At 43.4% G+C, this 15194-nt stretch overlaps 1 protein-coding gene across 1 annotated transcript in view; it reads right to left on the bottom strand.

Moving 5' to 3' along the window:
- The window catches only part of LOC143955529 (uncharacterized), a 171775-nt gene that overhangs the window by 23355 nt on the left and 133226 nt on the right, over positions 1-15194 (bottom strand). Inside the window, exons 6-8 of the mRNA XM_077465574.1 lie at positions 5583-5792; positions 5312-5453; positions 3514-4516 (exon numbers count right to left, since the gene is read on the bottom strand). Of these exons, the coding sequence (XP_077321700.1) occupies positions 3514-4516; positions 5312-5453; positions 5583-5792 (1355 nt within the window). The remainder of the gene's footprint in view (positions 1-3513; positions 4517-5311; positions 5454-5582; positions 5793-15194) is intronic.

Raw genomic sequence — 15194 nt, 5'->3', positions numbered from 1 at the left:
GCCATACAGCTACAGAGATAAAGCCCGGAGTCTGGAACCCGGGACCACAACAACTAACTTTAAAATGGATAACGGGAGAAGATCATGGAACATCCATCCCTTGAATCTCTATTATGTGCCAGTCCTTTCACTCAGTTGAGTCTTTTGAATAACTGGTGCAGTCCCAAATGGGACAATGTGTTAGTTAGCATAATAATGTACATGGTATTGTATTTGAATGTCCATGTATAGAATAGTAGGAATGAGTAACCTCCAGTAAACCATGAAACTTTATGGGTTCTTCAAACAGGAACATTTTTGCAGTCCTTGTAGCATGTTTTGGTGCGGGGATGCCATATTCACTTTCTGTGAAAAGAGATTGACTTTCTTATATCTCTCTGTCCATGTTCTCTACAAAAGGGTTTACCAAAGAATGCCATGTAATAAGCAGGTCACACTTAATGACCTTATCACGAAGTGCAGAGGGCACAGCAGCCATAATGGAAAAGGGCATAACCCACATACTGCATCACAGGTCAGTTAATACATTTAGTAAGTAAAGACAGGGTGGTTATCAAATCACAGCATTATAATGAAAAATTATAATTTGATCTTTTGGAAGGCCTAGATGCAGATCGCTATAGATCTGTAAAATGGTGTACAGTATCTCCTCCTCATTTGTTGGGAACATGACGTTATACTAAGGAATGGAGATGGACCTTTCATATGGTGTACAGTATCTCCTCATTTGTTGAGAACATGACGTTATATTGAGGAATGGAGGTGGACCTTTCATATGGTGTACAGTATCTCCTCCTCATTTGTTGGGAACATGACGTTATATTGAGGAATGGAGGTGGACCTTTCATATGGTGTACAGTATCTCCTCCTCATTTGTTGGGAACATGACATTATATTGAGGAATGGAGATGGACCTTTCATATGGTGTACAGTATCTCCTCCTCATTTGTTGGGAACATGATGTTATATTGAGGAATGAAGATGGACCTTTCATATGGTGTACAGTATCTCCTCCTCATTTGTTGGGAACAAGACGTTATCTTGAGGAATGGAGATGGACCTTTCATATGATGTACAGTATCTCCTCCTCATTTGTTGGGAACATGACGTTATATTGAGGAATGGAGATGGACCTTTCATATGGTGTACAGTATCTCCTCCTCATTTGTTGGGAACATGACGTTATATTGAGGAATGGAGATGGACCTTTCATATGGTGTACAGTATCTCCTCCTCATTTGTTGGGAACATGACATTATATTGAGGAATGGAGATGGACCTTTCATATGGTGTACAGTATCTCCTCCTCATTTGTTGGGAACATGACGTTATATTGAGGAATGGAGATGGACCTTTCATATGGTGTACAGTATCTCCTCCTCATTTGTTGGGAACATGACGTTATATTGAGGAATGGAGATGGACCTTTCATATGGTGTACAGTATCTCCTCCTCATTTGTTGGGAACATGACATTATATTGAGGAATGGAGGTGGACCTTTCATATGGTGTACAGTATCTCCTCCTCATTTGTTGGGAACATGACATTATATTGAGGAATGGAGATGGACCTTTCATATGGTGTACAGTATCTCCTCCTCATTTGTTGGGAACATGATGTTATATTGAGGAATGAAGATGGACCTTTCATATGGTGTACAGTATCTCCTCCTCATTTGTTGGGAACATGACGTTATATTGAGGAATGGAGATGAACCTTTCATATGGTGTACAGTATCTCCTCCTCATTTGTTGGGAACATGACATTATATTGAGGAATGGAGATGGACCTTTCATATGGTGTACAGTATCTCCTCCTCATTTGTTGGGAACATGACGTTATATTGAGGAATGGAGATGGACCTTTCATATGGTGTACAGTATCTCCTCCTCATTTGTTGGGAACATGACGTTATATTGAGGAATGAAGATGGACCTTTCATATGGTGTACAGTATCTCCTCCTCATTTGTTGGGAACATGACGTTATATTGAGGAATGGAGATGGACCTTTGATATGGTGTACAGTATCTCCACCTCATTTGTTGGGAACATGACGTTATAATGAGGAATGGAGATGGACCTTTCATATGGTGTACAGTATCTCCTCCTCATTTGTTGGGAACATGACGTTATAATGAGGAATGGAGATGGACCTTTCATATGATGTACAGTATCTCCTCCTCATTTGTTAGGAACATGACATTATATTGAGGAATGGAGATGGACCTTTGATATGGTGTACAGTATCTCCACCTCATTTGTTGGGAACATGACGTTATATTGAGGAATGGAGATGGACCTTTCATATGGTGTACAGTATCTCCTCCTCATTTGTTGGGAACATGACGTTATATTGAGGAATGGAGATGGACCTTTCATATGGTGTACAGTATCTCCACCTCATTTGTTGGGAACATGACGTTATATTGAGGAATGGAGATGGACCTTTCATATGGTGTACAGTATCTCCTCCTCATTTGTTGGGGACACAACAGGTTGCCACATACCTGGTCTTGAGGTCAAAATGACAAGAGGGCTCTTCTTGTGGCTAAGGGCTCCACCCCCCTGAGGATGGTAAACAGGGGATGCCGAGTCCAAAGAAGCAGGTATTGTCAACTGTTCTGGAGACAAGTAGTGCTGTAGAAGTGGGACTTCTGCGGATAGAAACCAGAACATGAGGGCAGCTGGTCCTTCAGGTTAATACTGGATCATAAAGCCAGGCACAGCAAATGCTCGATCACAGGAAGCAGGTAAAAGTAGGCAGGGCACCCCTGAGTGATACATTATTGTAGCCAAGTTCCTGAGCCCATTGCGGCTCTGGGCTTCCGAGACTTTGGGAAGCTGGAATTTTGTTGATATCCATGGACAATCCAGCAGAATCCGGGATGGTTGGGAGGTATAACTTCACCACCTTGTGATATATACAGTAAATGCTGCAATCTACATTATGTTTTATCATTTTGCCGGCTGCTTTGTGGTCTATTCTTCTGTAAGGGTTATATCGATGATTACCTCACTCCAACTTCACACAATAAAATGTTTTTTAAGAAAAACAATAATTTGATAGAGTTTTATTATTTATAAATGGTAAATTTAAGAATGTAAAAAAATAAAAAATAACATTGAAATACAACATATTAGACTCAATCACAAATCTTTATTACAAGTAGAAGGGTCGGTATTTTAGCCAATTGGCCGAATTAATTTCATTGGAGTTTTTCACGGATTTATTTTTTTACATTATTTCTAAAGTAACAATTAAAAACCTGACAAGCATGCTCACTGCTGATAGAAAAGAGCCCCCCACCCGGGCATGCGTAGTGCCCACATTAGCCCACCACCATCTTCTTTTCTTTGTAGTCCTCTATATTTTACCGCCATCATTGTGATGAAAAAATCAAGTCACGTGTCCGTACATTTGGTAGCGAAGTTTCTTATGGAACATAAATAAGGACAATCTGAATTCTCTAATACTTTTTTCCACACTCCAAACATGAAAATGAACGCTCACGAGTGTGATTTCTTTTCGTGTTTTCGAAGGTTCCCTTGTTCAGCAAAACATTTTCCGCACTGCAAGCAAGAAAAGGGACGCTCGCCGGTATGAATTCTCTGGTGTTTGCGAAGGTTTCCATAGTCAGAAAAATGTTTTCCGCACTCCGGACAAGAAAAGGGGCGCTCGCCTGTATGAATTCTCTGGTGTGTAAGCAGTAATTTTTTAACAGAAAAACATTTCCCGCAATCGGAACACGTATAGGGTCGCTCGCCGGTGTGACTTCTTTGGTGTTTGTGAAGGCTTCCTTTCTCAGAAAAGGTTTTTCCGCACTCCGAACAGCAAAAGGGGCGCTCGCCAGTGTGAATTCTCTGGTGTATAAGAAGGTTTTGTTTCTCAGAAAAACTTCTCCCGCACTCTGTGCAGGGAAAGGGACGCTCACCCGTGTGCATTCTCTGGTGTACAACAAGTCTCTGCTTCTTAGCAAACAACTTTCCACAGTCTAAACATAAGTATGGAGGCCTAGCCTTGTGAGCTTTCTGGTGTGCTTGAAGTGCTCTTGGCTTGGCGAACAGTTTCCCACACACCAAACATGACAATGAGCTCTCTCCTGTTTGAGCTCCCTCATGGCTTGAAGAAGATTTATGGAGATTGGATGGATCTGTTGATCCGTCAGCACTGTGAGAACTTCGATGGATGTTTGAAGTCATAGTATAGGATTGAGCAGAAGGTTCCTCAGGTTTAGAAGGATCCATTGGTCTTAGATGGACATCTGAAGTCATAGTATGGGATTGATCAGAAGGTTCCTCAGGATTAGAAGGATCCATTGATCTTAGATGGACATCTGAAGTCATAGTATGGGGTTTACCAGAAGATGCCTTAGGATTAGAAGGATCCCTTGGTTTTACCACCCAGTAATGAACTTTTGGAGGGTGTTGTGCAATGTCACCATCTTCTGCAGTGCAACCTGGAGATGTAATAGGATGTTTCTCCAATGGATTGGCCTTTGAAAAATACTGTCCATCTGTTGGAATGAAATTTTTAAAATACGTTATGTTTTTTTTTTTTTTTTTAACTCCTTGTATTGAGGCAACGGTAGTTGTGTGTTGATGACATTGTTATTGTTCAGAATAGTGATGGACCTTCCCTTACCTAATTTCATGAAACAATGGCAATATACTGCAGAACGAAGATATACCGTTCATATGATGGACAGCAGTGTGGGGGGGGGGGGGGGGGGGGCGTCTTCTGATATCACTAAAGGGTTGCATGTTTGGTTCAATTATTACTAAAGAAAACTTTCAGAGATTGTGGATCTGCTACAGCATATGGTCAGAGATAGTGAACATGCTACACTACGAGAGCGCAAATGCTTCAAGAGTGGAAAGAACACGTGGAAATTCTGGGGAGCCACAGCCCAGGCTGAATAACGTGGCACATGATTCAAAACGCGGACTGTCCGGGTGAATCCCGGACAGGTGGCAAACCTACCCTCATAATCCACTCCGTCAGTGTGTCACTACTATAAATAGTACAGTTCTCTAATTTTATTCTACTTCTCGAAAGTCAGTCTTAGAATGTCATTGTCTTTACACTTGGAAAGGGCGAGAAAAACATCCCTTGTGTTGTGCCAGACTATAATGAACTATATTGGACTTTGAGTCTGAGACTTCTTAAAGAGTTATACTGCCTGCAGATCCTTCCAAGTCAATGCTTGGATGCCAACTGGTTCTCAAGAAGGATGGCTTTGGATTATAGCGACATTTGTGGCCTCAAACTTGTAGAAGTAAAATGTGATCAGTTTCTGCTCATTCCTCACCTGAGCTGATATACAGAGAAGATTCCTCCTTTTTAATGGTGTCCATAACCTCGTCCTCCTCTGTACATCGCTGATCACCCGTCACACACGTCTCTTCTTCTTCCGTCTTCATCTCAGCTTTCATATTCATGAATTCCTTATCCTAAAATCATGAGATTGGTAAAAAGGAACACCCTCAAAACAAAAGCACTAAAATCCAAAGACCTCGGAGATGATGATCTCATACAGTTTGGACTCATTTTGAGGCTGTAGATACTTCAATTCCACCTACCTGATGATGGTGGGGGATGGTGTGACCTTCCTGTGTGGAATTCTGGGAATGCAGAGGACGGGGACATCTCTCTGGTGGGTTCCTGGTATTAGGCGACTCCATTGTGACATCCTTGTGTCCTCCTGAACGCTCCTTCATCACTCCATACTCCTCATCCTCCTCTTTATACTCTTCTTTAACATCAATATTATTATCCCCGATGTTTCCACTCTGAATATATAAAAAAAATAAAAAATCATTGTAACAAACATGATAGTGTATAAATCATAACTACCAATAATTGTTCCTCATCTACCTGATGATGGTGGGGGATGGTGAGACCTTCCTGTGTGGGATCCCGGGAATACAGAGTACGGGGACATCTCTCTGGTGGGTTTCTGTAGCTGGATGACTCCACCATGGTGTCCTGGTACAGATCTTTGTGTCCTTTTGGAAACTCCTCCATCACCCCATCCTCATCATCCTCCTCTTTTATCTCTTCTTTAACCTCAACTTTAGAATCTCTCAGGTATTCACTCTGAATATATAATAAAAATGACATCAATGGTAACAATGCAGATAATGTACAGATCCTAATGATACTATCAGTGATTGTTCCTCATCTACCTGATGATGGTGGGGGATGGTGTGACCTTCCTGTGTAGAATCCCGGGAATACAGAGGACGGGGACATCTCTCTGGTGGGTTCCCATTACTGGATCCATCTGTAGGAAACACACACACTGACTGAATACATTGTTTCTATGTGTTTATCAGATGATGGGGGATCTAGGTGGAGCCTCCGTACTGCTCTCTCCTTTACAATAAAGTCTCCTCTTACCCGGTGATGTGAGGGGCGGCTGATTGTCCATCATGATGTCCTTGTAGAGATCCTTGTGTCCTTCTAAAGGTGGATCATGGGGCTGGCAGATATTCTTCAGCTGGGCAGATTTCCTCTTCACTACTTCCTGTATCCTGTACACAATTAAACAATCCAGAGAGGAATTATTTTGATAAAGTTGTCAGCTTGAACATGTATTGCAAGATTTTCAAAATTCCTGAAATATAGAAAAAAAAGTGTATATTGGTGTGCAGAGCATTCAGTTACAATTTCCGTAATATATTTACATTCACTTGACGGTGGTCCTTATCTATGTGGTCATGTGATTTGTATAAATGGTTCTATATTTAGGATGTATCCGGTCTATAAACCAGAGGCTCTGGATGGACAGTTGGATAAATGGTTCTATATTTAGGATGTATCCGGTCTATAAACCAGAGGCTCTGGATGGACATTTGGATAAATGCTTCTATATTTAGGATGTATCTGGACACATATTATAATATAACTCCAATATACAGGATGTGATATGTCTGTAGTAGTGAATGTTGGAGATAAAAGACGTCACAGTGACTATGGAGGAAGAGGACGGACATGACGGGGGGATTACTGGGTGTAAATAGAAAATAAGATCTTATTACCTCCTCTGTGTAATCCAGCGACGTTTTCTCTGCACCTCATTCTTTTCTTTTCAAGAACTTCTTGTCTTTCCCTTGTATAACATCTTGTTTTCACTGTACATCACTTCCTTTTCCTGTTTTACATCACTTCCTGTTTTACATCACTTCCTGTCTGAACAATCCACTTGCAGTAATTGATACCGCCATCTTGTGGTGATTTCAATAACTGCATTCTACGTTATGTTCAAAGATTTTGCCCTCTGCCCTGTAGCTTATTTTTCGGTTATATTTCACACATTGGGGGGTTCATTTACTAAAACTGGAGAGTGCAAAATCTGGTGCAGCTCGGCATAGAAACCAATCAGCTTCCATGGGGTTTTTTTTTTTTTTTGTCAAACCTTAATTGAATAAGCTGAAGTTAGAATCTGACTGGTTACCATGTTTAGCTTGCACCAGATTCGGCAGTCTTCAGTTTTAGTAAATCTCCCCATTATGACACACACACATTAGACTTCATTTACAACTGTATCCAGGGCTGGACTGGGACAGAAATTTGGCCCAGGACTTCATCCAGACCGGCCCACTTACATTTTGAGTGTCCCATCAGCACTCCCTTACATCAGAGTGTCCCATTACCAGCCCCCTTAAAACAGAGTGTCCCATCACCAGCCCCCTTACATCAGAGTGTCCCATCACCAGCCCCCTTAAAACAGAGTGTCCCATCACCAGCCCCCTTAAAACAGAGTGTCCCATCACCAGCCCCCTTACATCAGAGTGTCCCATCACCAGAACCCTTAAAACAGAGTGTCCCATCACCAGCCCCCTTACATCAGAGTGTCCCATCACCAGCCCCCTTACAACAGAGTGTCCCATCAGCACCCCCTTACATCAGAGTGTCCCATCACCAGCCCCCTTACAACAGAGTGTCCCATCAGCACCCCCTTACATCAGAGTGTCCCATTACCAGCCCCCTTACATCAGAGTGTCCCAATACCAGCCCCCTTACATCAGAGTGTCCCATCAGCACCATCTTACGTCACAATGTCCCATGGGCAGCCCCCTTACATCAGAGTGTCCCATCAGCAGCCCCTTTACATCAGAGTGTCCCATCAGCAGCCCCTTTACATCAGAGTGTCCCATCACCAGCCCCCTTACATCAGAGTGGCCCACTGAGCCATCGGCCCACCGGGAAACTCCCGGTAGTCCCAATGGCCAGTACATGCCTGACTGTATCTATAATAAAATATTTTAGCTCTATTTCTACTGAGGTCTGTTGGCTCTACAGCGATTTGTTGGGTTTTTTTTTGGGGGGGGGGGCTTTCTTGTTTTTTTGTTTTTGTTTTTTTTTCACACTTTTAAAATCTGAAATTTGGCCTGGAAATATATGAAATATAATATAAAATAATGATAATATCAAATATGAATTTCCCCAGATTATTGTTTTCTGAAAGCAGTGGTCCTGTAGAATACAATGGTGGTTGTAATTGTTTATGTTGCATGACTGTTTATCTATATTTTCAGCAAAAAATCTCTCCTTTTTTTTTAACTAAAAGATGAGGTTTTGTGAATAAATCTACACTCACCGGCCACTTTATTAGGTCCCGTCCCCGGGTTAGACCCCCTTTTGCCTTCATTCTTCTTGGCATAGATTCAACAAGGTGTTGGAAACGTTCCTCAGAGATTTTGCTCCATAGTGACATGATAACATCACACAGTTGCTGCAGATTTGTCGGCTACCCATCCATGATGCCAATTTCCCATTCCACCACATCACAAAGGTGCTCCATTGGATGAAGATCTGGTGAGTGTGGAAGTCACTGGATCTGGTGAGTGTGGAGGTCACTGGATCTGGTGAGTGTGGAGGTCACTGGATCTGGTGAGTGTGGAGGTCACTGGATCTGGTGAGTGTGGAGGCCACTGGAGGACAGGGACCTCATTGTCCAGTGGTGAGATGATTGGAGCTTTGTGACATGGTGCATTATCCTGTTGGAAGGAGACATCAGAAGATGGAGGACACTGTAGTCATAAAGGGATGGACATGGTCAGCAACAATAGTCAGGTAGGCCGTTGTGATTAAACAATGCTCAATTGGTACTAACGGGCCCAAAGTGTGCCAAGAAAATATCCCCCCACACCATTACACCACCAGCCCGGACCGGTGATACAAGGCAGGATGGATCCGATGCGCCAAATTCTGACCCCACCATCTGAACGTTTGAGCTGAAATCCAGACTCATCAGACCAGGCAACGTTTTTCCAATCTTCTATTGTCCAATTTTGGTGATCCAGTGCCAATTGTAGCCTCATTTTTCTGTTCTTAGCTGACAGAATTGGCACCCCGGTGTGGTCTTCTGGTGCTGTAGCCCATCTGCTTCAAGGTTGGATGTTATGTGCGTTCAGAAATGGTATTCTGCATATCTTGGAGTGGTTATTTGAGTTACTGTCGCCTTTCTATCATCTGGAACCAGTCTGCCCATTCTCTTCTGACCTCAACAAGGCATTTTCCTCCACACAACTGCCGCTTACTGGATATCTTCTCTTTTTCCCACCATTCTCTGTAAACCCCCGAGAGAGATGGTTGTGCCTGAAAACCCCAGAAATATTCAGACCAGCCCGTCTGGCACCACGTACAAAGTCACTTAAATCCCTCTTCTTGCCCATTCTGATGCTCGGTTTGAACTTCAGTAAGTTGACTCCATCACGTGTAGAAGCCTAAATGCATTGAGTTGCTGCCACCATGTGATTGGCTGATTAGCAATTTGTGTTAACGAGCAATTGAACCGGTGTACCTAATAAAGTGACCGGTGAGTGTACTGTATATCACATGTGCTAGGCCTAAAAACTACGTGCCCAAAAAAATGTTAAGAGATGACAGTACCCAAAATTATCATTTAGCAATATCTTAAAGTGGTTCTAAAGCCTTAAGGTTTTTCACCATTCTATGCATTAGGGTAAGAAAAACCTTCTCTGATCCAAGCATAAATATTCTCCTCTGATCCCCCCCTCCCAGTACAAATCCTTTCCCCCTTCGAGCAGAAATTACACCTCACAGATCAAATCCCCCCCCTTCTAAAAGAATACCCCCAATCATCCCCTTCGGATAAAAATCCTCTACATCTTCTCCCAACCAAATCCCCCCTCCCAGCACAAATCCTCTTCCCAACCCCCCCCCCCAGAAGAAATAAGCCCCCCAGCACAGATTGTATCATATTATACCATCCCCCATTCTGCATCACTCCCTACACTGAGTGTGGCTTAATGCCAGGGGGTTGTCCTTCCTCCTGGGCTCATCAGTCCTTCTTGCTGAGCTTCCCTGGGTCACGAGACGTGTCAGAGCCGAGGGGGAGCCTAGAGGAAATTTCTCTCAGCTCTGGCCGTGCATCACTGTGACAGGCAGCTGGGGGGTAGAGATGCCATAAAATGGATGATTGTGGTGTTAGGGGCATGGGGCACCCTTCAGGAGATGCAGGGGCACATAGTCTGGGTGCTGGGGGCTCCAGCCCACCCCTGAGAGTCTCTTGTTGGGCTGCAGGATTTTGTTGAAATCTGGAGACAGTCCCACAGAATATGGGACAGTTGGAAGGTGCGACGTGGCTGGGGAGGTATGGCCGGCAGGGAGAGAAGACAGTTGACATAAAATGGGTCATCATGGCGTTGAGGATCTAGGGCACCTGGGGCACCCTGCAGTTGATGAAGGGCTCATAACCTGGGTGGCGGGTGTCTGCGTGCCCCTTCGAGGTACATTATTGTACGGGCCCTCTGATGCCTACTGTAATAAAGTGTACTGTATTTGTACTGTCTACCCTCAAGTTGGATGATTGTGGTGTTAGAGGCATGGGACACCCTTCAGGAGATGCAGGGGCACATAATCTGGGTGCCGGGGGCTCCAGCCCACCCCTGAGAGGCTGTTGTTGGGCTGCAGGATTTTGTTGAAATCTGGAGACAATCCCACAGAATATGGGACAGTTGGAAGGTGCGACGTGGCTGGGGAGGTATGGCCGGCAGGGAGAGAAGACAGTTGATATAAAATGGGTCACCATGGTGTTGAGGACTTAGGGCACCTGGGGCTCCCTACAGGAGATGAAGGGCCCATAACCTGGGTGCCGGGGTGTCTGCGTGCCCCTGCGAGGTACATTATTGTACGGGCCCTCTGATGCCTACTGTAATAAAGTGTACTGTATTTGTACTGTCTACCCTCAAGTTGGATGATTGTGGTGTTAGGGGCATGGGGCACCCTTCAGGAGATGCAGGGGTACATAATCTGGGTGCCGGGGGCTCCAGTCCAACCTTGAGAGGCTGTTTTTGGGCTGCAGGATTTTGTTGAAATCTGGAGACAGTCCCACAGAATATGGGACAGTTGGAAGGGGAGTTATGGCCAGCAGGGAGAGAAGACAGTTGATATAAAATGGGTCATCATGGCGTTGAGGACCTGGGGCAGCCTGCAGGAGATGAAGGGCACATAACCTGGGTGTTGCATACCCCTCAGAGGCACATTATTGTTTCCTACTGTAATAAAGTGTATTGTATTTGTACTGTCTACCCTCAAGTTGCAAAGCGCTGCATAAACTGTTGGCGCTATATAAATCCTGTATAATAATAATAATATATTGGAGACAAGTCCCTGGTTTTGCCAAAATCTGGAGACAGTCTCGCAGAATAAGGGACAGTTATAATGTATGACATGGCCAGGGAGGTTTGACCGGTGGGGAGAGATGTCGGTTGATATAAAATGGACGATTATGGCGTTGAGGACCTGGGGCACCCTGCAGGAGATGAAGGGCACGTTCCCTGGTGCCGGGGTGTCTGCGTGCCCCTAAGAGGTACATTATTGATGCAAAGTGCCTGAACTTGTTTGTTGGACTTCAGGATTTTGTTGAAATCTGAAGACAGTCCCGCAAAATACAGGACAGTTGGAAGGCATGACATGGCCGGGGAGGTATGGCCAGCTGGGAGAGATGTTGGTTGACACAGAATGGGTGATCGTGGTGTTGAGGACCTTGGGGTACCCTGCAGGAGATAAAAGGCACATAACCTGGGTGCCCGGATGCCTGCGTGCCCCTGCAATGTACATTATTGGAGCCAAGTGCCTGAACTTTACCTGAGACTATAGGACTCTGAGATTTTGTTGAAATTCACATGTAGTCCCCTGCAATCTGGGATGGTTGGGAGGTATGACATCACCACTATCACCTCATCACCACTATGTGATAAATACAGTATCTCACAAAAGTGAGTACACCCCTCGCATTTTTGTAAATATTTTCTTCTATCTTTTCATGTGGCAACACTGAAGAAATGACACTTGTCTACAATGTAAAGTAGTGAGTGTACAGCTTGTAGAACAGCGTAAATTTGCCGTCCCCTCAAAATAACTCAACACACAGCCATTAATGTCTAAACCGCTGGTAACAAAAGTCAGTACACCCCTAAGTGAAAAATGTCCAAATTGGGCGCAAAGTGTCAATATTTTGTGTGGCCGCCATTATTTTCCAGCACTGCCTTAACCCTCTTGGGCATGGAGCTCACCAGAGCTTCACAGGTCACCACTGGAGTCCTCTTCCCCTCCTCCATGATGACATCACAGAGCTGGTGGATGTTGGAGACCTTGCGCTCCTCCACCTTCCGTTTGAGGATGTCCCACAGATGATCAATAGGGTTTATGTCTGGAGACATGCTTGGCCAGTCCATCACCTTTACCCTCAGCTTCTTTAACAAGGCAGTGGTCGTCTTGGAGGTGTGTTTGGGTGGTTATCATGTTGGAATACTGCCCTGCGGCCCAGTCTCCGAATGGAGGGGATCATGCTCTGCTTCAGTACGTCACAGTACATGTTGGTATTCATGTGAGTACACCCCCTAAGTGAAAATTTCCAAATTGGGCCAAATTTGTCATTTTCTCTCCCCCGGTGTCATGTGACTCATTAGTGTTACAAGGTCTCAGGTGTGAATGGGGAGCAGGTGTGTTAAGTTCGGTGTTATCGCTCTCACTCTCTCATACTGGTCGCTGGAAATTCAACATGGCACCCCATGGCAAAGAAGTCTCTGAGGATCTGAAAAACAAAAAAAATAATTTTTCTACATAAAGATGGCCAAGGCCAGTGATGGCGAACCTTGGCACCCTCAGATGTTTTGGAACTACATTTCCCATGATCCTCATGCACTGTGCGGTGTAGTTGAGCATCATGGGAAATGTAGTTCCAAAACATCTGGGGGTGCCAAGGTTCACCATCACTGGCCTAGGCTATAAGAAGATTGCCAAGACCCTGAAACTGAGCTGCAGCATGGTGGCCGAGACCATACAGCGGTTTAACAGGATATATTCCACTCAGAAGGGGAGATGAAGGGCATATAACCTGGGAAATTATTAACATACAATAACAGTTACATTCAACAAACACAACATAAGATCACAAAATTGAATGGAACAAGACATAATAAAAAGATCAATATCAGCAATTCAAACCGAGTAAAACTGCATTAAAATTATACGCTAATAAACCATCCATATTTTTAAACACGATACATTCTTTCACACACTTTTTCAATACTTTATTGAATAAACCCTCCATATTTTTACTATACAACATTATATAAATAACAACGATTAAAAAAAAAAAAATTACAGAAAATCAAACTACCAAAATGAAGATAGCACACCACTTTTTTATAGCATTGCCCCGAAAAAAATAATACCTACATTACCCCAAAAAATAACTAAAATACTATAAAAATTACATAAAAATCCGGATCATCGTGATCCATTTTTCTATTAGGATATATCGACGACTAGTCACACAGCTTATACCTGAAATCACATCTACACAATACAAAAATTAAAAAAAAAATTAAAAATAACAATTTGATAGAATTTTAATATTTATAGAATGAAAAACAATGCGAACATTGAAATACAACATATGAGGCTCAATTCACATAGCTTTAGTACAAGTAGAAGAACCGTTATTTTAAGCCATGTGACCGGAATTTTCAAATCTCATTGGACTTTTTTATTCATTTATTTATACATTATTCCTAGAAAATAAAAAAATGACAGAAAATCAAACTACCAAAATGAAGATAGCACACCACTTTTTTATAGCATTGCCCCCCAAAAAATAATACCTACATTACCCAAAAAGTTACGAAAATACTATAAAAATGACATAAAAATCCGGATCATCGTGGTCCATTTTGCCTATTAGGATATATCGATGACTAGTCACTAGTGATGGCCGAACGGTTCGCCCGGCGGTCGTTTCGTGGCGAATTTTGGCTGTTCGCGGTCCGCCCATTCAGCTGACTATTGGCGCCGTTTGCCCGGCGGACTTCCGTGTTTACTGTGTAAAAGAACTTTGACCTATGATGACACATCCATCATGGGGTACAGGACAGCCAATTGAGACATTACAGCACATGGACACTTGGACATTCCCCCTAACCTATAAATACACCCGATCGGGCAGCCATTTTACATTCTTTCTTCTGTCACTATAGGGAGAGGTTGCTGTGTGGAGCAGGGAGAGATTGCAGTGACCCAAATCGCTGGCTATTTGGTACACAAAAGTTCTTTTCAGAACTGGTATAGGTGTTAGGTGTAGTTCAGGATAGGCAGTGCTGTGCTAGTGATTGTTGCAGCAGCCTGAGTGTCTTTTGTCAGTTTAGAGAAAGGGACAGGACGGTGTGTGCTGCAGGGACAGTCAGTTTAATCATTAGCTGTTACTATCAGGTCCACAAAAGTGCTATTCCAGTTATTGTTCCAGTAGCCTCTGTTTTGTCAGTTTATATAGGGACAGGCAGGAAGCAGTGTGTGAAGCAGTGAGGGTCAGTTTAATCAGTAGCTGTTACTATTAGTTCCACAAAGGTTCTTTTCAGGACTGGTATCAGTGGTATGGTAATAGGCTTGTACACGTATAATATTCTTTCTTCCAAATATAGAAAGAATATTATACTTGACTGCTGCCCTTCTGCTGCAGTTTGCTAATCATTCACACACAACCTAATTGTTCCACAAAGGTCCTTATAAGGACTGGTAATAACCTGGTGTAGGGTGCTATAGTACATAGGGTTGAGTGAGGTACAGTCTGCTATTCTATAAGGACTGGTATAGATCCACAATACATAGGGTTGAGGTTTACTACTGCTGACCGCTGCCCTATACTGCAGCAGTCCTTCATC

The sequence above is a fragment of the Lithobates pipiens genome, unplaced genomic scaffold (assembly GCF_037356315.1).
Source record: "Lithobates pipiens isolate NorthernLeopardFrog02 unplaced genomic scaffold, aLitPip1_a1.2 Scaffold_35, whole genome shotgun sequence".
Lineage (NCBI taxonomy): Eukaryota > Metazoa > Chordata > Amphibia > Anura > Ranidae > Lithobates > Lithobates pipiens.
The sequence above is the reverse complement of the archived record's forward strand: the minus strand, read 5'-3'. Positions and strand labels throughout refer to the sequence as shown.